A 21,292-nucleotide genomic window follows, 5' to 3' on the forward strand; every position below is an offset into this window, starting at 1 on the left:
TGTGTGTGTGTGTGTGTGTGTGTGTGTGTGTGTGTGTGTGTGTGTGTTTGTTCCTCTTTGTTATTAGAGAGGCTCATCATCGGAAGTTTTTACTGATTTTCACCCCAAAAAAAATCTCAAAGGAGCACTTCACTTTATAAAAACAAGGTCCCCTTGTAGCAAGGACAGGACAGAATATGCTTCTGGGAATAGTGAACAGAACCATGGCTGAAAGACATAAACTGGCTGCTGTTACACAAACAAACAAAGGTTAAAGACGCTTTGTGTTGAAAATTGTCATATTTTTTCTTTCTAATGAGATTTTTACTTTGATAATTACATTTTTCAAAATAAGCTTAAATGAGCACTGGTAATGAGTCATGTAACTAATAGCACGATTAATGGTTGCACTCCATTTAAAGCTGTATTCATTGATTTGTTTTTGATTGATTTGGCACAATAGCAAGCTGACATACCTTTTAAAGTCATGGAGAACATATTAGGAAACTATTTTACACAATGTTTAAACATCCAGCACGCACAGAGCCACATTATCATTCATTTAGTATCCTTTTTCTGGCCACCCAATCACAGAGTTGGGTGTTAATTTAATTCTCCACAGGTGTGTCCTCTTGAGCAGCTGTTTTCTCATCACGTGCATTAATTTCATCTATTGTTAGCGTCAAAATATTGATTATTGCAGAACCGAGCCAATTCGAGAGCCCTCATCTTGTGCCTGCTGGCTCACTGTCATGGTTTAGTGGCACACTCAATGTTATTAGTTATGCCTGTGCTTTTCCCAACACTAATTTACCCTCAGTGGATGCTAACTCTAGTAGCTCTAATGATACTAAAGCGAAGCAGGTGATTTATTGGAGTGTTGGAGTCGCTCAAATGTTGAAGTGAATCGAACTTTTCTCGCAACAATAAACAAAGTTGCTGCTGAGGTGCATGCCAGCTGGCATTTGAAAAGTCATCAGTCGACATTTCACTGGTCACAGAAAATAAATTAACTTCCAGTGACTGGTTTCTTTAGTTGCTTTCGCTTTAAACACAATCGCGAGTTGTGTGTGGAAATGTTTGTGTTCATTTGTGCTGCATGTGTTGCTCTGTGAGTGATGTGGTCAGCTTTACTTCATGTGCATTGATGTGTCTCTTGCGACATATGGAATGTGTCTATTCATAGTATTTTTATGTCCCTGTGCACCTGCTGTTAACCAGCCAACCAAATACATGCATACAGACACACATGCACACACACACACACACACACACACACACACACACAATACCTGTGGCACCTGGACCATGCATCGTTTCACATGCACAAACACTTGAATGCACCGGTGCGTACACATGCTCTCTCCCCTCGCCGACGAATAATCATCCGTCCTCGCCTCCTATCTTCATCCTCCCTCCCTTCCTCCCTCCTCTTTCTCTCTCCCCCTCACCTCCCACCGTCCTCCCAGGTGTGTCTGACTCTCACTGCCAAGCGAATGGCGAAGAAGAACTGTCTGGTGAAGAACCTGGAGGCCGTAGAGACTCTCGGCTCCACCTCCACCATCTGCTCCGACAAGACGGGCACGCTGACCCAGAACCGCATGACCGTGGCCCACATGTGGTTCGATAACCAGATCCACGAGGCAGACACCACCGAGGACCAGACGGGTGAGAGGCAGAGTCGAAAAGAGAGGGAGGAGTAGGGGAAAGGGAAGGAGTGGAAGGAGAGAGCTTTGGGGAAAGATGGAGAGACTAAATAAAGAAGAAGGGGGGTGATAGAGACTGTGTGGGAATACTTAGAGAGAATGTGATTACCTGCTGAAATTCATCCGTCCAAAGTTCACACCGCCAACCAACATCGCTGTTTACACTACCTCTTGGATTAATTGAGTAGCGGTATGCAGTGTGGGCGGCACAACCACCAGCCACAAACATGTCCTTTGCCAGAGTTCCTGAGCAAGACGTCAGCTCGGATTCCTGTCTCCTACCAAACAGCCACAAACCGAGCCGGATTTCAAAGACGCATTTTTAGCAATAACCAAAAGGTTTTGGGAAATAAGTAAAAAACAAACAAACAGGTGTTCTATGCATACCAATGAGTATTGAGTTAGGCAATCATACAATGAATAGCTAGCAGTGCTGACAAAGGCCGAACAGTTGAAACAGTGAAAGCGCTGAAGGAAAAAAACAGTGTATTCATTTTTCAGCAGTACAAACTATTTATTTTATTTTTTTTTGCAGCTGGTGCAAGTTTTGGAGCCTTTCGCGCCCCTTTTTCTCAAGTACAACAACTCCAGCTGCAGTTTGCCACTGTGTACCTGCTGTATGTTGCATGATGCTGTTCTATTCTCTTTGCACAACAGCAGGGACAGTGACCACTCTCTCGGCTAGGCTAAAATAAAAACAATGAATGCAACAGAGTGAGACTCCTTTTCAGTTCAGAACTGGTGGGAGGGATAAAATTTGGATTTGAAATTTCCAAACGGCTTTTACTTTTTGAGACTTTCTCGTTAAAAATGAATGCCATTTTCCAGACTGGGGAATTGAAAAATCACTTCTGTCAAGGAATAAGGGATTGCTTTGTTATTGAGCTACAATATCCAGTGCTACTCTGTGAACCAAGAGTTAAGTCAGTAGCATAAATACTGGATGAACCCCACTTTAAAAAAAAGTCTAACACAGCTCCTTCTGCTATTCTCCCAGGTTTGGGTTTTGACAAGAGCTCTGCTACTTGGACTGCTCTGTCTCACGTTGCCGGCCTCTGCAACAGAGCTGATTTCAAGGCCGGACAGGACAGCTTCCCCATCCTGATGGTATGATTCTCCACCCTACACGAGACACCACATTGATGATTCAGACTCATGAATTATCTGTACTCTCTAAAGCAGTGGGTTGTAACAGGATTAGTTTGATCTAAGTACATTATAAGCAGCACCTTTTTAGATTTGGATCAAAACAATGCATGCACATTATTCATGTGACGGGAGTTTTGCATACACGATTTGCTGATAGGGTGAAGTTAATAACATCAGGACAGCGTCAAGTCAGCTGTCACACAAAGATAAGCAGTGGTGGTGTTTAGATCATTTACTGAAAGTTAGTGTGAGGAACTTTTAACTGGTTATGAAACTCTCAATCAAACACCGATGCCTCTATATGACCTACATAAGTAAAGCAGACCATCGGCGAGAAGATTGGCTATTTCTATGTAGTTATTCTTAATGCTTGTCAATCGGGTTGGATTCCGTGCAAAATCAGACGAAATTATGCAGGTTCAACCGGAAAGTCCTTCAGCTCAGACTCCAAATATAAAACTCACCGAGGACAGACCCAGATTCAGCTCCGCTGCCACCTTTGAATAATACAGACCTGCAGTCAGAGCTCTGGTGGGAGGTGGAGCGCTGCGTGCCAGGAGCAGAGCTTCACCTCGCTGCTCCACCGGTCCCCCGCTGGGAGCCAACACCGACACCACGCTGCTGGAGGCCCAGGACGTTTGCTGGGCCCGCTGGAGGGAAGGGGAGGCACGAGAGAACCAGAACCAAGACTGGGTCGAGCAGACTGCCAGACCCTGCTGCAGTGAAAATGAGACATTTAGAAAAGGACTCCGGTGGTTTGTACCACTACCACTCTTTATACTGGGACCGCCAAAATCAACACAAAATTAAAGTTCCTCGCAGTAGCTTGAAGTAAAGTAGGTATGTTGCAATGTAAAAATACTCTGTTATATTGGAATCAACACTTAGTTAGCAAAGTTAGCAAAAATCTATAACAATTTATCTTATTTTATAAATATCTTAATCTGAAAAGTAACTAGTAATAGTTGTCATATAAATGTAAGAACAATATTTCACTCTGAAATACTGTGAAGTATAGGTGTAACATATTTATAGCTATATAAAGTATCTATAATATTCATGAATATTGAATAATATATAGTTACACCACTGCTATCGGGAATAAGTAAATAAAAAAGTTGGTTTTCAATGCATCATGTTTTATAAATGATCAGCCTGTAAAATACAGTGAAGTATAATGCGTTATAAAGTAGCGTAACATAGATATACTCAAGAACATGTTAAGAACTTCAGAACTATAAACCGTACCATACTTAAGTAAATATACTTTGCATTCTCTTCTGCGGCCAACCAAGCCTCCCCACATGGCAACCCACAGCGGAGAAACAACCCGTAAAAAATGATTCGTCAATGCAACTTGACACAGGTGCACTACACACACACACACACACACACACACACACACACACACACACACACACACACACACACACAGAGAATAATCCAAAACACCCCTGGAAATAACTCCCCCACACTGATACCTAAACTTACACACTGCTGAGTGGGTAAGTCAATAATATCCCAGTATTCTACCAACCGCTCTCTAACCTGTGCTACATTGACCTGAAGAAATTCTCCGTGTGGCTCACAGCGACAGGGATCACCGCTTCTTGACTTCGGTGGGAGCAGAACCTGCAGCCTCTCGGCCCCTTGAGGTGCCCGGGCGTAACAGCCACATCTCCTGACAGCGCTCAAACACAGCAGTCAAGGCCCATGCCGGCTCCACTACCATTACAAGAACAAAGTCCATGTCTTCACCCGAGAGAAGAAAACAGAGACAATGGAATTTCCTTGATCTATTCATTCATTCATTCATGAAAAGGCTCAAACAAGGACAAATATTGCAGAGTGTGCGTCCTTGTTTCGTGGCTGTTCATGAATGAATAAACAGGAATAAAGAGGAATCTCATGTCTTGGTTCGGCCCCCGTTGGTATATCGGTCAATCAGCTCATGATGGATTTTAATAAATTGGCTCCAAGAGCCAGATGAATTGTAGTGATCACCATGGAATTTTTATCAAGAGGGATTTTACAGGTTATGAGAAGGTGATTCAAGCGCCACACAAGCAACGTTGTCACACATGTTGAAGCCGGTAAACCTGCAGAAAACACAAAAACAAAGCTGTGCTTCCAAACGGGGGATAATTCAATACTGAGCCTTGTAAAATAGGCCTCCACACTGTGTGTGTGTGTGTGTGTAAGTATGCTTTCAAATTCATGGATTTCACCTCTGTTCCCCCAAAAAGTCTCAGTAAAAGACTTCTGCACACCACTTTAAAGGTGCTAAATTCCAAATTGAGAGCATATCTATGATTGAGGCATTGCCTCCATACGGCTCTCAACATGGCGACAGCGGAGCAGCTAACGATGCTAACAGCACAAACAGTGTAATCAACAGCAACAGTGCTGACAGAGCTAACAGTGTTAACCTGGACGTGGGTCTGGATGGCGTTATCAGAGGTAACCGCTGTATGAGTGCTGGGCAGAGCAGCGTCCATTAGCTAGCGGGGCACAACAGAGAGACTCACATGCACTAAAAAGCAGGCGTGACAAAAGACAGTGACGCTGTGATTACAACACACAGGAGAGCGACTTCATCCTCTGCTCAGGTAGACATTACTCCACTATATCTTTACGTAGCAAGTAGTTGTTTGCTGCTATATTAACGCTCTGAATTTGAAATTTTGCACCTTTCAACAAAAATGGACACACATAACAAATTAGGCGGTTTAATTCCTTCAAGCATAATTTACTACATCCTTAGTAGCCACTTTTCTGTTGATTATTGGCAATGTGTTTCAACAATATTTATTTCCAACATGGTTCTCCAACTCTTCATATCCGGGGCCTTTACATACATATCCTTAAAATATACCCCTTAAAAACGGCACACAAACTAATCAGCTGTGTTTCTCCCGAAGAGATTGAGCTGCTTTAATCAAATGATTCTTCATCCCCCTAAAGTGAAAAAGAAAACTCAGTTTTGCACTTTCATTACTTCTACATTAGATTGTTACATAAGTTTAAAAACAGTGTGGCCAAGTGTTTGTGATGCAGATGATGCTCAGCTACCTGCATCATTGATGAGACTCATAATGGAAGGAAAGAAAGTCCTCTCAGGTGGCGCTTTAATTTGTTAAAGTTCCCTTCCACCGCGGCGTGATAAACACAGGCAGTGAGACAGACAACACTCATTTGTTAATATGCATATGTGAGTGACTGTGCTAACGTGCGGCTGTGTGTGTGTGTTTCCCCAGAGGGAGACAGCGGGGGACGCATCAGAGTCAGCCCTGTTAAAATGCATCGAGCTGTGCTGTGGGGGTGTTCGTCAAATGAGATCTAGAAACCCCAAAGTGGCAGAGATCCCCTTCAACTCCACCAACAAATACCAGGTACTGCATGGGACTGACGTTGCTGCAGATGCAGGTCTACAATAAAATGTTTAATATTTGAAGTAGTTGTTTTAAAATTGTGGATTTAGTTTTATTCATAAATACATTTTTTTAATTTATATCTAACTATTGAAATATTAATTAGAAGTCTTTTGTTTCTTAATAAACTTAACTTTGCATTTAATGTATTCTTTGAGATAATTCTGTTAGTGCTTTTAAATTGGCGATATTAGAAAAAAAAGACATGGAAAACATTTTTGAGACATTTTGGGGATTCGTTTTTTACTTTTTTCTGTCCGAGCAAGGCAGTCTGAACGTGCACGCTCTTTACAGCAACAGCCACCCTGCTTTACATTCATGCTGTTGCACATATTTAGGCTTGGTAGCTGCCCAACAGGCCACAAGCAGAACACTGTTTGCCACAGAGAGGCTGTTGCAGTGTTGCGTTGTGTGTTATTTATGACAGAAAGATACATGTGGATTACAAACTGGTTGTTTTTGGCTGCTCAGAAGATCTGTTACTACCTTTAATTGGACAGAAATACCTTTTTGTGGGAGACGGTCACAGTCAAAACCAGAAACGTCCACTAGGCTCAGTTTTTTATTAAATTAGTCTGACACCGTTACTGAAAGGACTCTTCCTTTTTTCTTTACCTTTAGTCTGTCAGTCATTTTGTCTTACTAAGTGTAGCTCAAGGAGACGTCTTGTTCTAAAATCTTGCGATGTGACTTGTTGTCAGAGTGAGGAGTGCCACTGCAGGTTGTGTTGGAGTGCAGAAAGCTTAGCTTAGTCATTGTCAGTGTCATGACTAAATATTTAGCTGATTTCAAAAATGTGGAAGGGGGCCAACCTTCTTGTCAGATTTATGGCACAAGACTTCTCCTTCAGCGAGACTTGGTTAGACTAAAAAAAAAAAACAGACCAAGTGAAAGGTAAATAAAAATGTGTGATTCCTCTGTGGGGTCCTTTCCATAATGTTGTCAGACATTTATAATAGCAATCTGAGCCAGAAAGTGTCGAAAACAATCGCTTCTAGTGGACGTACAATTGACGGATTACATTGCAGTCCGTTTTGCGGCTGCGGCGCTAAATACTGGACACAAAAACATGGGAGAATAGAATCCAGGTTGAAAACCCCCCAAGTTACCCTTTAACACCTTGCTCAAGGGCACCACAGCAATTAAGACAGGGGCAGTTTTTCTGCTTTCTACTCCCAGTCTTTACCATCGTGTCTAGAGATTTGAACCAGCGGATGAATAACACAACAGTGATGTTGAAGCATACAAAGGACTTCCTGCATGCATTCTGTGCACCTGTTCCCCCATTTAAAATAGGGACGTCTGTGTTGAGAAAAAAAAAAAGCAATTTTGCTCTGGTTTTCTGAGATTAGATATGCTGTGACTCAGATACAAATTACCTGGAGGAGTGTGTGTGTGTGTGTTTGTGTGGGGGAAGGGGCAATGCAAGGTGTAAAACCAGAGGAATACACGTGAGATTGAATGCTCCTTCAACTCAGGTGCAATACATGTGACTTACAATGTGCAATCAGTCAAGTCCGCTTCGACGAGACTTTTATTTCAAACCTCTTGGAAAAATATGACACGATAAATGATTTCTCGTGTGACCATGAAACTCATTGTTGTACTGAGCCTTTTTACTTCCAGGAGAATGAAACATCATAGACAGCAAGAAACAACTAGCCATAAACTACATGTTGCAGCTTGTTTCATAATAAATCTTGTCATGTCCTCACCAGTCTTCCAATGTCCTCCCCCTTTTTTTTAAAGCTCTCTGTCCATGAAGTGGAGGACAATCCCTCTGCTCATATTCTGGTCATGAAGGGAGCGCCAGAGAGAATCCTGGACAGGTTGGTCAATCAATAACGGATCGATTATGTGTCTCCCAAGTGAGGCGGCGCAGAATTTGTACGTCTTTTTCATTTAATTAAATTTCTTCCTTCTATTCAAGGGATGTAGTGAATAGAAACTACATTGTGCTTAAAGGCTAACAATAGTTTAGTCGTATAATAGTTTGTTCTGTGACAGCCATGTCTAATGCGTTATAAACATACTTATCATCTGTAATAATCTATTTATAGCACAGTATAATCAAGGTTATAAGCACTCGAAAATATTCATAGTGCGTTATATCAATAATCATAACACATTATAAAGCATTTTATAGTGATATATAAGGTCAAGCGTCATAATAATTGCTGGTCATTTACTGACGGTTTTTTGCAAGGATCATAATGTATTTTTTGTAATCATATAAGCTATGCATAACACGCATTATAAGTATGTTTATAATGCAATATAAATATGGGCATCTGAGAAAGTGGAACTGTTTTTTATTATTGGTAACAAATCTTCTAACAACAACTTTGAATCGATCCAAGAAACAAATATTATCTGTGTGTCCAAAACCTGAAATAGCTTATTCCTTTGTGCCGTGTACCTCCATTGTTGACCAGAAAAAAACTATTAAAAACAATGTAGACAATATAGAAGAAATGTTCCTTCATCACCATGAACCATGAGAATCACTGCACTGGAGCACAAATGTGTATTAATCCACTGGTGAAAATAGTCCCCAACACTATCTACTCCTCGCCTGCTGTTTTAGAAAATGAGTTACCCTTTAAAAAAAACAATTAAACTATGAAGTCGTGACCTTTTTCAGTCGGAACTAATGGAGAGCCTCAGACAGGGTGGTACAAATCAGAGAGTATTGGGAGAAACACAATGACGGTTTGATGGTTTTGGTCCTTTCAGGGAATTTGTTGAAAACGAGAAAAACATAGTAACATAACCGCAGGCGTATCCGTTAAATGTTTTCGTTGTTGCATATTAATTGCATGAGCGCTCTGATTGAGATGCTGAAGATTTTTGGCCATATTGTCACAGTTTGTATGAGGTCACACATCGCTGTTGGCCCAAGTCTGGCCCAGTTTCCCAGAATGTGGACATTTTTGCAGTTGGGCGGAGCAAATGAGCGACGCAGTGGCCGCTATTGAAAATAACGCAGGATCATAACGAGTATTCAATGTGTCCTGAGTTTGTATAAAAATGCAATGCCAACCTTTTTTTCTGGGGACTCGGTTAGTTTCCCTTCTGGTCATCCCAAAAGCTCATCTCCTTCAACCATTATCATTGACTGTAGTTTTAGCATGGCTCCTGTTGTTTTCCAGCACTTTCCTAACAAGATTGCTATGCAGATAGAGATGATGTTATTAGCTTTGGAAGCAGTAAGAGTATTATTAACAAATGTTTTACAGGTGCAGTAGCATCATGATCCATGGCCAGGAGCAGCCACTCGATGAAAACTGGAGAGATGCTTTCCAGAGTGCCTACATGGAGCTGGGAGGACTGGGAGAGAGAGTGCTTGGTATGTTCTTCGTGGCACCCGCTATTGTCGGCCTGGGAATAGGTAGCGGGGAGAAGCAGTTGGACACAGCAATTACCTTTTATTATCTCCTTGGTAAAGAGAGCAGTTCAGCCACATGTCCCTGTAAAAGGGTGGACTGTTTTAATTGCAACAGCGTAAATAGAAACGGAGGTTTTGGCACTGCAGTCTTGTAATAGACTGGAATGAAGTAAAAGCTGAAATGACCATTGTTACACATGGGTTTTCTGGGTTTGTTTTGTATGTAATGTTGGATGTATTATGTTAATGATCTGGCATTCAAATCATTCCCCCAAGTTCAACTTTCAATATCTCTACAGTGTTCAGCATCCAGACTCTGTAAATGTCATCATTTTGACAACCAAGGAAAAAAAAAGAAGTTATCTGGCATCTTTTTGAAAAAGTGCCATCGGTAATAATTCTTTGCTGTCTGCGGTTTTTGTTGGAGTAGGTGTCACAACAGTGAAATGTGGAATAATGCAATTTTTGGAGTGAAACTCCTGGAATCATTATTAATAATTAAATCCCAGTCATGCCTCGGGTGATGATGATGATGATGATGATGATGATGATGGTGATGGGTCGGGTGTTTCACTTTCAGACTGAGGGCTTTATTGTGCTTTACTCTCTATAGGGATTCAAGAGATGCTCTTATTTCGAGGGCTGTGGGTCATGAATTAATAAAAGGGGTGGATTCAATTTGTATGTCAGACCTGCGAACTCCAAATCGAACATCTAAAATTAAAAGTGATTTGTATGCATACTGTTAGATAAAGCATCAGTGCAGGGAGCACAATGTATTTTCTACAGATGTCTTTCATATTTACATTTAGTGTTGTACTGTAAATATCAACAGCAAAGTGCATCCTTATTGTTTATTGGATATTTTGGACTTAAATGACCTTCAGGGTGATTAAAGACTTTTCTACTTTTTAAAGTGCCAGATAAATTATCAGAGCACCAAAGCAAGTTTCCCCCCTCCGTTAGCTGCAGTGTGCACTTTGAGGTGTCAGTCAGTTCTGAGCGATCACCTCACGGATCCGTCTTCTTCTGCAGGATTCTGCCACTTGAATCTGTCTTCATCCCAGTTCCCTCGAGGATTCACCTTCGACAGCGACGAAACCAACTTTCCCACCGAGCAGCTCTGCTTCCTGGGTCTCATCTCCATGATTGATCCGCCGCGTGCCGCCGTGCCCGACGCAGTCAGTAAATGCCGCTCCGCTGGCATCAAGGTAATTGGTTCCACAGACTCAATTTTCATTGTAGTTCCTGCAAAGCCTTTTTCGCCCTCGGCTTCATTCATCGGACATTTCAGAGAAGGGATTTGCATGTCAGATATCTTTTCAAATCCAAAAATGCCCGGACCACTCCGAGTGGGCCCTGATGGATGATGATTGATGGATGAATAAAGTTCTATAGCTCAGAGGAAACTGCTGATAACATATCCAGTGCAAATACTTAACCCAAAAAGGTAGCCAGTAATGAGTGAAATTACTACATCTTAAAGCTGCAGTGTGAAGGATTTGGAGGCATCTAACGGCGAGGATGCAGTTTGCAACCAATGGAAAACTCTCCCGTTTGGCAAGAGTGAAGGAGAACTACGCCCGCTGACCCCAAAACACAAACGATCCTCTCTAGAGCTGGTGTTTGGTTTGTCCACTCTGGGCTACCGTAGAAAGACGGCGGCGTAACATAGCAGACTCCATATAAACGGCTCATTCTAAACTAACGCAAACACAATGATTCCTTGTTTTTATTTTTCATAATTCAGGTGATTATACACTAAAGAAAACATACTTATTTGTATTATATTCCATTTATGCCAGTAGATCCCCATAAATGCTACAAACTTGTTTGTAGAGATCCCAGTTTTTTATGTGAAATAACAACCAACCAGTAACAATTTAGCACAGGGCAGATGTTTTATCAGAAAAGTAATAAGCCGGGGCTGCAGGAAGGTTAAACAACATGAAATGGATAATGAGTAGAATGAGTCGTTCTAATTTCGTCCAAAGAACTACAAATATGGGGAAAGGATTTTACACATTTCAATTTCAGGTACACAAGTTACAATGCCTCCTTTGATAATGAATTTTTGATAGACACACTGTAATTGGCTTAAAGAACGAACTGGCAGAAGTGAGTGAAGATGTTGCTTAAGGGAAGTAAACGGTTGAGTTTATTCTAGAGAAACAAAGGCTACGAAACTGATGACATGTCTGATAAAATGTCAAAATCACAAAGTTTTCTGAGAGTTTTAGTTATAATATATCAGATTTGTTTGGACTCAGGCGTTGTGTCAACTCTAACCTATGCTATGTCTTTTTTTGACTTGACAAAACATTGTCTATATAAATACATTTGTAGTCAGAAATGTGAGCGGAATGTTACGAACAGGCAGCATTGATGTGAGCTCTTTTATATACGTATATATGTATATATATATATTTATATATAATATATATATTAAACACCTAAACTCAAAGCTAAACTGGGATTTAAAGTGGTTGATATGATTTTAAGAATATTTTTCTATGAAAATTATATAATTTTACTTCCTGTGACGAGGCGTGTCAACATGCTTCATGTAGCTGCTCGGTATTGTCAGACGTTAAGTGCTCTATAGGTGTTATTTCTGATTGAAGTGGAAGAAGACAATTTTGGACAAACACACATCCACACCAGAACAAAGCTGCTGTAGCTGAGCCCAGGAGGAAACTAGAGCTCCTGGCTCTAATTACTTTTTATTGGATGTAGTGCTAACGTTTCAGTGAAATGTGCATCCTCGGTTCACAGCATCAGTCTGAAGGCTTTAGTGCAATATATATTGCTCTCTCCTTCCTTCAGCTTGTGTGTGTGTTCTGCTGTGGATCATGATGGCGCTGGGGATTTCAGGAATATACCCCAAAAATGACTTTACTTACCCTTTCATACGAGGTTCAGATTCAATAGATATTCAAAATAATGTATTCCTTGCAGTTTGTATAGATGCAGTTTTGCAGGTAAACCAAAGATCTTACTCACTCAGGTCGATGAGTTACCACCCAAATAGAAAAGATTAAATTCATAGATGTCCCAGACATGGACAGATTTGATCTGATGTGAGATTTTGGAGGAACTGTGATTGAAACCCATTATTCAGTACGCTCTATTGTCAGTTATGGGATTAAAATAGAGGTTTTTAGTTATGTATATGTGTCAGAAAGGCTCAGCAGGGTGCAAAGTCAAACTAAAAGCAGAAACTAGTAGGGCTGTACCGAATAGTTTGACGCTTGACATTGCTGTGCAGCCTTTCATTTTATTTTTTTGTCTTTTCATTTCAGTAAGAATTTGTATTTCTGCACCGTTGCAGATACAAATCAGGCAACACTAATATTTTTAGTAATACACTGTTTGTAGAATTATCTCCCCGTGGTGGCTGCGATCCAAACATCTCCAAAAACCCAAGAGCGTTGTAAAGTCTGAAAGAACAACATATTTCTAACAAAATATTCTGCTTCAAACCATATTTGTTGGTGTTTAGCCTTTCAAAAGCAACGTTTTCACTGCGGGCATAAACGCTGTTTGCTCCCCCACTCGCCGCACACAGAGGGAGGCTTGCACCCGTATTCACGGGGCCGTCCAGCAGCAACATAGCAGCACAAAAAAATACATTTAGTCATAAATTATGATGCCAGACATTTGAAGTATCATTCAAAAAAACCTCAATTGAAGCTTCAAATATAAAAGAAGAGACAATCGGTACAGCACTAGAAACTAGGAAACATTGTTGAAGGGAAATGAAAATTGCTGTTGCAGGTGTACTGGAGGTCGATGAATGGAAATGAGCACATATTTTGGGATGTTTTAGCCACCCTATGCAGAGTACAGTCCTTGTATTGTTTTTTTTCTTGCTCTTGGACTCACAAACCCTCACGTGTAAAGGGTTTTGTCACAATCACACTACATGGGCAATGGGAACCCACCAATCAAGATGTTTGTTGGAGTGTACTGACAGATTTGAACCCTTAACCCCTAATAGCGCCCGCTCTTTTCCCGGTGTAACTACACAACACATTTGGATGACTTATAGGCCCTTAAGGCCCACACCGCACTGTAGCTCAAGCATGCTGTGGTACATGACACACAGATGAGAAACAGAGGGGTTTAATGTGATAACGCTCTGGGATTTATGGGACCTTCCCTCTGCCGTCAGGTGATCATGGTAACAGGGGACCACCCTATCACGGCCAAGGCCATCGCTAAAGGTGTGGGCATCATCTCTGAGGGCACCGAGACGGTCGAGGACATCGCCGAGAGACTGAACATCCCTCTAAGCCAAGTTAACCCCAGGTGTGTGTCTGTGTATCTGCTGCTCTTAAAGCTAATCTAAGCACCCACTAAAGATATTGTGAGATTATGTGTAAATCTGTTAGAAGGTCATGCTAAAACAGGCAGACATTGCCAATGTCTTTGGGTCATGGCCTACGCGGCAGTTAATTACGATTCATATGTCAACCTAAATTGTAAATCTGTCAGACTAATATTAAGATGTAACAAACAGAATCGGCAGAAATGTGCATGGACTCTCACGTCTCTCTGTTGAATATGACGCTACAGCCAATTAGCTTAGCTTAGCATGAAGACTGGAAAAAGGGGTGGAGGAAACAGCTACAGCTTGGCTCCCTCCAAAGTTTAAAAAAATCTGCTTACCAGCATCTCTTCCGCTCACAAATGAACATGTTTAAAAAAGGAGTAGATATAAGTTAAGACATCTTAGAGCATCAGAATGAGAATATTAATATTCCCCAAAATGTTATGACAGAAAGCATGAAAACGTCTTGTGTGTGTGTGTGTGTGTGTGTGTGTGTGTGTGTGTGTGTGTGTGTGTGAGTGTGAGAGAGAGAGAGAGAGAGAGAGAGAGAGAGAGAGAGAGAGAGAGAGAGAGAGAAACAAACAAACTTGAGGAGAAAGCAAGAAAATGTCAACTCCTTTGCATAACGGTCCCCGGTGTCACTGACTCCTTACTGTGTGTGTGTGTGTGTGTGTGTGTGTGTGTGTGTGTTGATCTTTGTGTTTCCCAGGGATGCCAAGGCTTGTGTGGTGCACGGCTCGGACTTAAAGGACATGAGCCCCGAGTACCTTGACGACCTGCTGAGGAACCACACTGAGATAGTGTTCGCTCGCACCTCCCCTCAGCAGAAGCTCATCATAGTGGAGGGCTGCCAGAGACAGGTCAATGGACAGGAGTGTGTGTGTGCGTGTGCGTGTGTGTGTGTGTGTGTATGTGTATGTGAGAGACTGTGTGTTTGGGTCTTGTTGAGAGCGTACAGCTGAATAGCAGTGTGTGTTTATATGTTTGAATGTAACCATGTGTGTGTTTGTGATAACGTCTGTCTGAATGCTTGAATGTGTTTGTTTACTTAAGTGTGGAGGAATGGTTGAGTGCATGTGTGTGTGTGTGCGTGTGTGTGTGTGTGTCCCTGCCATTTAAGGCTGAATACAGTTTACTGTGTGTGTAACTCTTTGTGTGTGTTTAAGCCATTTGTTAGTGCAGGAGGTTGAATGGATGAATACAGGCTTTTGTGCATGCGTGCGTGTATGTTTGGATGCGTGTGTGTATGTTTGGATGCGTGTGCAGGTCCATTTTCACTATATTGTTGAACACGAGTGCATATCCGTAAAGCATATTAACTATATAGTCATATATTACTCCCTATAGCCTATATATGCCTTAATGTTTAGTATGTGCTCAGCATTTGTGTGTGAATGGTTGAAATGAGACTTGTATGCACTTGCACACAGCCCCATATATTGAGATCATGCTACCGTAGACCCTTGACTTATTCACTCTTGCCCTGTGTGACTGAGTGATCGCAACTCAATTCCATTTTTTCGTTTAATCTCCCCAGAGCTGCTTTGAAAAGACATTATTAAGACAGAAGGGGGGGAGAGAGAGAAAAAGCTTAAATCATCGTACTTATCTTTCTCTTCTTGACACTTTTTGTTTTGCCGGTCCTTTGCGGGGTGCAGGGGGCGATCGTGGCCGTGACAGGCGACGGCGTCAACGACTCGCCGGCCTTGAAGAAAGCCGACATCGGCGTTGCCATGGGGATCGCCGGCTCTGATGTGTCCAAGCAGGCGGCTGACATGATCCTGCTCGACGACAACTTCGCCTCCATCGTCACTGGAGTGGAGGAGGGTGAGTGGAGGGGAAATAGTGAGAGAGACAAGAGTGGAGGAATGAAAGAGGTTAAAATGAGCCAGAGGAAAACAGAGGGAGGTGATTTAAAAACTTTGAAATTAAAACATTTCTGCCAGCGAGCTCCTTTGTCATCTAGAGACTGGAGATAATTAGTGAATAAGTACCGTAGAGTTGAAAATGTGATATGAGTATCATTGTGGCTTTCACACAGTATTCAACAGAACTGTAGACGTAGAACGTATAACAGAAGTGGATGTGGTCACCGTGATGTCTCACGTTGTTTGTGGACTGACTGTTTTGAGGCCTCAAGTTCGGCATTTGTGTTGTCAGCATCTTAGTTGTTTTGTTGCCGTTATGAAGCGGTACAGTCCTGTCAGTCACAGTAAGGCTGCAAAAAAGCATACCCTGCTTTATGGTCTGTTTGACTCTAAATAGAGCATCATGTACTAAATGAACATCATGCTGTGTTGAAGAAGACTTGAAACTAGTAATTGAGACCATAAACTCATGTTTACAAGTTTATTAAGGTAATTTATCAAATGACAAGTAGAGCCATTTCCTTATAGACTTCTATACAATTGGACTTATTTTTGCAACCTAAAGTGAGGCACTTCCACATTGGCTTCACTTTTCTGAACCGGAGGTTGTCTGTAGAACTGGGACATCACAGACGAGGCGACGCCCTCAGGACAGCGCTACTTCTTCGTCCTCTCGTGTTGGACTGAGGGCAGACTGGACGCTACAGCGACTCACTGTCGCCTCTCAGGGTATAAGTAGTATTACAAGACAGGACGGGCTGAGGCTCGTGGTTTGCATCTGCAAAACAATACATAGACGTCTGTGACAAAACGTCAACGCTGTAACCTCTTCACACTGTTGAAAACATTATTTAATTTTGTTTTCAAGCTAAAATTCTGTCCAGATCCTCCACATTGAACCTTTAAATCTTGACTGACTTGAGACTTGACCTCCTAAAGACTCGTTTACAGATGAGATTTTAAAGGAAAGTCATTCAGGTCTCAGGTTTTGAACTGCTAAAAACTGGGACAGTAAAAATCAATAAGACGGCAACTAAGTGGGGTCTGCATATTTTATTTTCATGCTTATGTAATGAAATGACTTGGTCTCACTCAGCTAAGTAGAAAAAACTCTACCAACAACTTTGAAAGTGAGGGAAATATTCAAATGCTGAACTTGAATCTTGACCTGTAATTCGCTTATTAAGACTTGTGAAGTGAAATTGCTCTGCCCTCAAGGACCGGACTTGAGAGTTACTCTGACAGATTTGAGATGTGACTTGAGGCTTGCCACAAGAGACTGGTATTTAATTAAAGTGTGGGGGGGTGCTAATAAGGTCTGAGGAAAAAAAAAAACACATTAGTAATGTGGAAATGCTGACACAGCAGTCAAAGTCATTTTTTATTTCAGCCAGTCTGGGAAATTAACTGAAACACGATGAAGCGCCAGAAAAAGACAATATGGTGGTGGGTGACCAATATCCCATCCAAAATCTACACATGTCCCCTGATAATGTATTTGTATACACGTACCTTGCATCCTTAAGGAGAATCGTTTCTCTTCCTTTCATTCCTGATCGCTGCAGGTCGTCTCATCTTTGACAACTTGAAGAAGTCCATTGCGTACACGCTGACCAGTAACATCCCAGAGATCTCGCCCTTCCTCCTCTTCATCTGTTTAAGTGTTCCTCTTCCTCTGGGAACTGTCACCATCCTCTGCATCGACCTGGGCACTGACATGGTGAGCTTGGGGGGGAGGGGAAACGGACGCTCACCTCTCTTTGTTCAGTCCTTCAATCCCTCTGTAGGCATGCTGACAATAGTGTTCTTGCATTATGTTAATTAATACGTTTGACTAAATTCCTGAAAAGTTACCACTTCATAGATGTATAGAAAAAAATCAAAACTCTACCTTTAAGTGTATAACATACTAGTTGTACACTAGTTTTATCTTTTTAGGCAACTTTCTCTACACATACTCAGTTTACAGAAGTTTCACAGGAGGGCGTGACAACAAAACATACGGTTTTAGATTTATCTTTTTATTTTTTGGGGTTGTATTCCAAGCACTTTCAAGTGTTCAAAGCTAATTGTTAGCTAATTCTAGTGATTCGTCTCAGTGAGCGGATGCTAATTGTTAGCATGTTGCATGGCTACGGGGAAGCTAGAGGTGACATTGAGGAAACTCCGGTTAATATCGTGTGTCGAATATGAGTGCCCGAAGGTAAAAAGAACAAAACATTTGGTTTAATTTGTTCTTTCTGTTGGTGGAAGAAATTTGCTTTTGGCTCACCGCCCGACATCCATTTGTTGGAGCAGAACAAAGGCCGGGTGACGCTCACATACAGATTTACATTTCACAGCTCTGCCATTTCCAGATGCCCGTCTCTCCATTGTATTTTCCAGCAGCAACAAAAAGAGTTGCTGGCACGCCGCTTGCCTGAGGGGCGTAATCCATCATTCCGAAAGAAAGGATGAATATATTCAAAAAGGACTTGTTCTGCCGTGTTCATTACTGGAACTTTAATTTTTCCTGCTCTCAGCCACCAGACAGTAACATGCAGCTGAAACTGGTTCTTACACATCCCAGTGTGCCGAAAGCAAAAAACCGTAGTAATGAGGTACAGGCACCATGATGGCCTCATAACCAACTGCCAAGAGGCATTTTATGTCCCCACAGGTTAAAGATATAGAGACGAGCAGCTGGCTAACATTGTTAATAAAGCAGTTGCACTTATTCCACCCAGGTGACATCAAAGATGAACTTCTTTGGTTTTCTAGCTGGCGGGACAGAGTTGTTCATGTTCACAAATATTGACTTAACTGTCAGAGATCACAGGGACAGTGCATTCTTTATTGGCTGGATTTCTCTTCAAAGATGTGATGATTGAAGTTTAAAAGCAAAGTATTTGTGCAACTGTTTTGCATATAAAAACACTTCCCTTCAAAGTAACATGTCTGCATGTATTTAAGAACCGTTGGTGGAGTGAACAGCTGGATGTCTGCTTTGAAGAGTAGGACCCAAAAAACTGAAGAAAATATTTAAATATTCAATAAAGTACCTAAAAAGTGTTTATAGTACAGTACACAAGTATAATTAGAAATTTCCCCATGCCTGCTGCCGAGGTTGTTAACAGCTTGTTAACAGCTTAGTTCAACTCCAGGCAACAGGCTTGAGGGCTCTGCTGAGATTTAGCAGTGACAAGCAGCACTTGGAGTCTGCTATGATTATTTTTAGCAACCAGTGCCATGTGGAAAAGGGACGGCTGCAAAAGATGTTTATCAAAGCAGGATGTGGCACACTTAAGAGTGCTTCACATTTGGATATTGCGCACATACACACTCGCGCTGTTAGAGGTGTTAAAAAAAAGAAAAGAAAATCAATGCCAAGCTCAGTCGCATCCTTTTCCCTCTCTCTGTCTTTCTCAGCGGCTGTGGGTCAGGGTCAGGGGGGGGTAATGCCAAAACAAACTGGATTTGTACACCGCAGAGCATGTGTTCAGTTTCACACAGTGCCAAGTCGCCACCTCAAATCCCACCTAAGTCGCAGAGATAGCCTGCCCTAAGTCACACATATTGCTCCGGTGCTTACCTGGTAAAACCAGCCAATATAAGATCTTTATTACGTGCAAAGACCTTTCTACCCTCCTACTTTATGAGTGCCTTGAAATTCACTATCAGTCTCTCTGCTCTTGTCTCCTCTCTCCACCTCCCTCTCTGTCACTGTCGCTGCTTCTTTTCTTTATTCTTTCCGTCTCCTTGCCCTTTTTCTGTCTTTTCTCTCCTTCCACACGGTGATTGAGTGCTGAATTATATTAATGGTGATGTGTCTAAGGTACCCCGTGTCTGGCGCTGTCATCGTGCCTTTGTGCCGTTGCCACCAAGACAAATTCCTGAACATTTATTGCAACAGGGCGAATAATGTGAGCTGATTCTGTGCTGTCCTCCCACCGCCTCCAGGTCCCAGCCATCTCATTGGCTTACGAGACGGCGGAGAGTGACATCATGAAACGCCAACCGAGGAACCCCCAAACAGACAAGCTGGTCAATGAACGCCTCATCAGCATGGCGTACGGACAGATAGGTTTGTCCTCTTGTGGCTCATAACCTCTTTGGACCGCAGCTCTTAAACCCGAATCACTGGGACAGCCTTCTTGTAGGGAAGTTATGGTTATAATAAACAGGCATAAAGACAATACATATTGACATCTATCAGAAATCTTGGCATTTCTTAGTGCCTTTGTAACGTACATTTAAGGACAGTCGGGATAGACTCTCATGATTTTCCTCTTAATTGTTGTGACATTTACAGCAAATTGAGAGCATGCAGCTATGTTCTACTTCTTGGTCGCGTTTCAGTGGTTGGAGCCTCTCTTGAATGCATGCTTTTTATCTCTGGTTTTATATGTTTTGGGAATTGTGAAACTCAAAGGCTGGCCCAATTTTATGGGCCGTTAAATAGGTCAAAATATGGCAGGGCTTCACTGGATGGCATACAATTTGAAGCCGAACACGTTCCAAACAGCCAGCAACTCGCATCAACTCCCATATTTCTTCCAGGAAGACCACCACTGGGGGGGAAACTTTTGCAGGTCACATCAAATTACATTTACAATCCGCTGATCTGTCATTACAGCTTGAAGTCCTGAAGCATCAACAGTGAACTCAGTCTAACTGATGATCTGATTTAGAGTGACACGCAACGACAGTAGAGTTCCAACACTATAAGCAAAGTAGAAGTAACAGCATCCTAAAAACAGATGCAACCAGCTGTGGGATCCAATACCCATAGTACCAGACTGTTTAGTATGCCAGAAACAAAATATTTAGTATGTCCCAAGACATAGTATGTCAAATGCAAACATAGCAGGGTGTTCTACTACATCCGGGTGCATTGTACAGTATGCAAGCCTGCATGCTTTTCTGGCTATTCTCACCCAGAATCCTTTGTGCAGCAGATATCTGATCAAGACGGTCAGAGTTCGAGGTTCACTGTTATGATGTAGTGGTATGTCTCAAACAAATGCATACTGCATGCACAAGTGCTTGCTTCGTAAGGGCAGCTGCAGTACGTAATAAAGGTAAATATTTAAGAAGTACTCGATTGGGAACGCAGTGCAATTTTCTCCTTCTGAGATAAAGATGTTAACGTCTATTAACACAAACACTGGGTTTCATTTTAGCGGGATAATGAATGAGAGGATTAATACGCATTGCCTCCATCCTTGATCGGTACTGGTGGAGGTTTAGTATATGTTGAAGCTCTAAAATAAGATGTCCATCATCATGTTGAAAATGTTACGCCCACTCTGACAAAACAGCATTCTCAAACATGAAATTAAAACTCACTCCCGGCTATTATTGCAGTCCTGAGCTGTCTGGAGCCATTGACCAGAGGGCAGAGGGAGGAAGACGTAATCGCCTGTGCTGTTGTTGAACCAATATTAAGTGCACAGCAG

At 41.9% G+C, this 21,292-nt stretch overlaps 1 protein-coding gene across 1 annotated transcript in view; it reads left to right on the forward strand.

Annotated features, from left to right (window-relative positions):
- atp1a2a (ATPase Na+/K+ transporting subunit alpha 2a) overlaps positions 1 to 21,292 on the forward strand; it is a 34,586-nt gene that overhangs the window by 9,498 nt on the left and 3,796 nt on the right. Inside the window, exons 8-18 of the mRNA XM_031870681.1 lie at positions 1,449 to 1,647; positions 2,683 to 2,792; positions 6,092 to 6,226; positions 8,015 to 8,094; positions 9,505 to 9,614; positions 10,689 to 10,864; positions 13,828 to 13,964; positions 14,696 to 14,846; positions 15,645 to 15,813; positions 17,420 to 17,574; positions 19,794 to 19,917. Coding sequence (XP_031726541.1) covers positions 1,449 to 1,647; positions 2,683 to 2,792; positions 6,092 to 6,226; positions 8,015 to 8,094; positions 9,505 to 9,614; positions 10,689 to 10,864; positions 13,828 to 13,964; positions 14,696 to 14,846; positions 15,645 to 15,813; positions 17,420 to 17,574; positions 19,794 to 19,917 — 1,546 coding nt within the window. The remainder of the gene's footprint in view (positions 1 to 1,448; positions 1,648 to 2,682; positions 2,793 to 6,091; positions 6,227 to 8,014; positions 8,095 to 9,504; positions 9,615 to 10,688; positions 10,865 to 13,827; positions 13,965 to 14,695; positions 14,847 to 15,644; positions 15,814 to 17,419; positions 17,575 to 19,793; positions 19,918 to 21,292) is intronic.

This window comes from Anarrhichthys ocellatus, unplaced genomic scaffold (assembly GCF_004355925.1).
Source record: "Anarrhichthys ocellatus isolate YVR2014 unplaced genomic scaffold, GSC_Weel_1.0 scaffold54, whole genome shotgun sequence".
Classification (NCBI taxonomy): Eukaryota; Metazoa; Chordata; class Actinopteri; order Perciformes; family Anarhichadidae; genus Anarrhichthys; species Anarrhichthys ocellatus.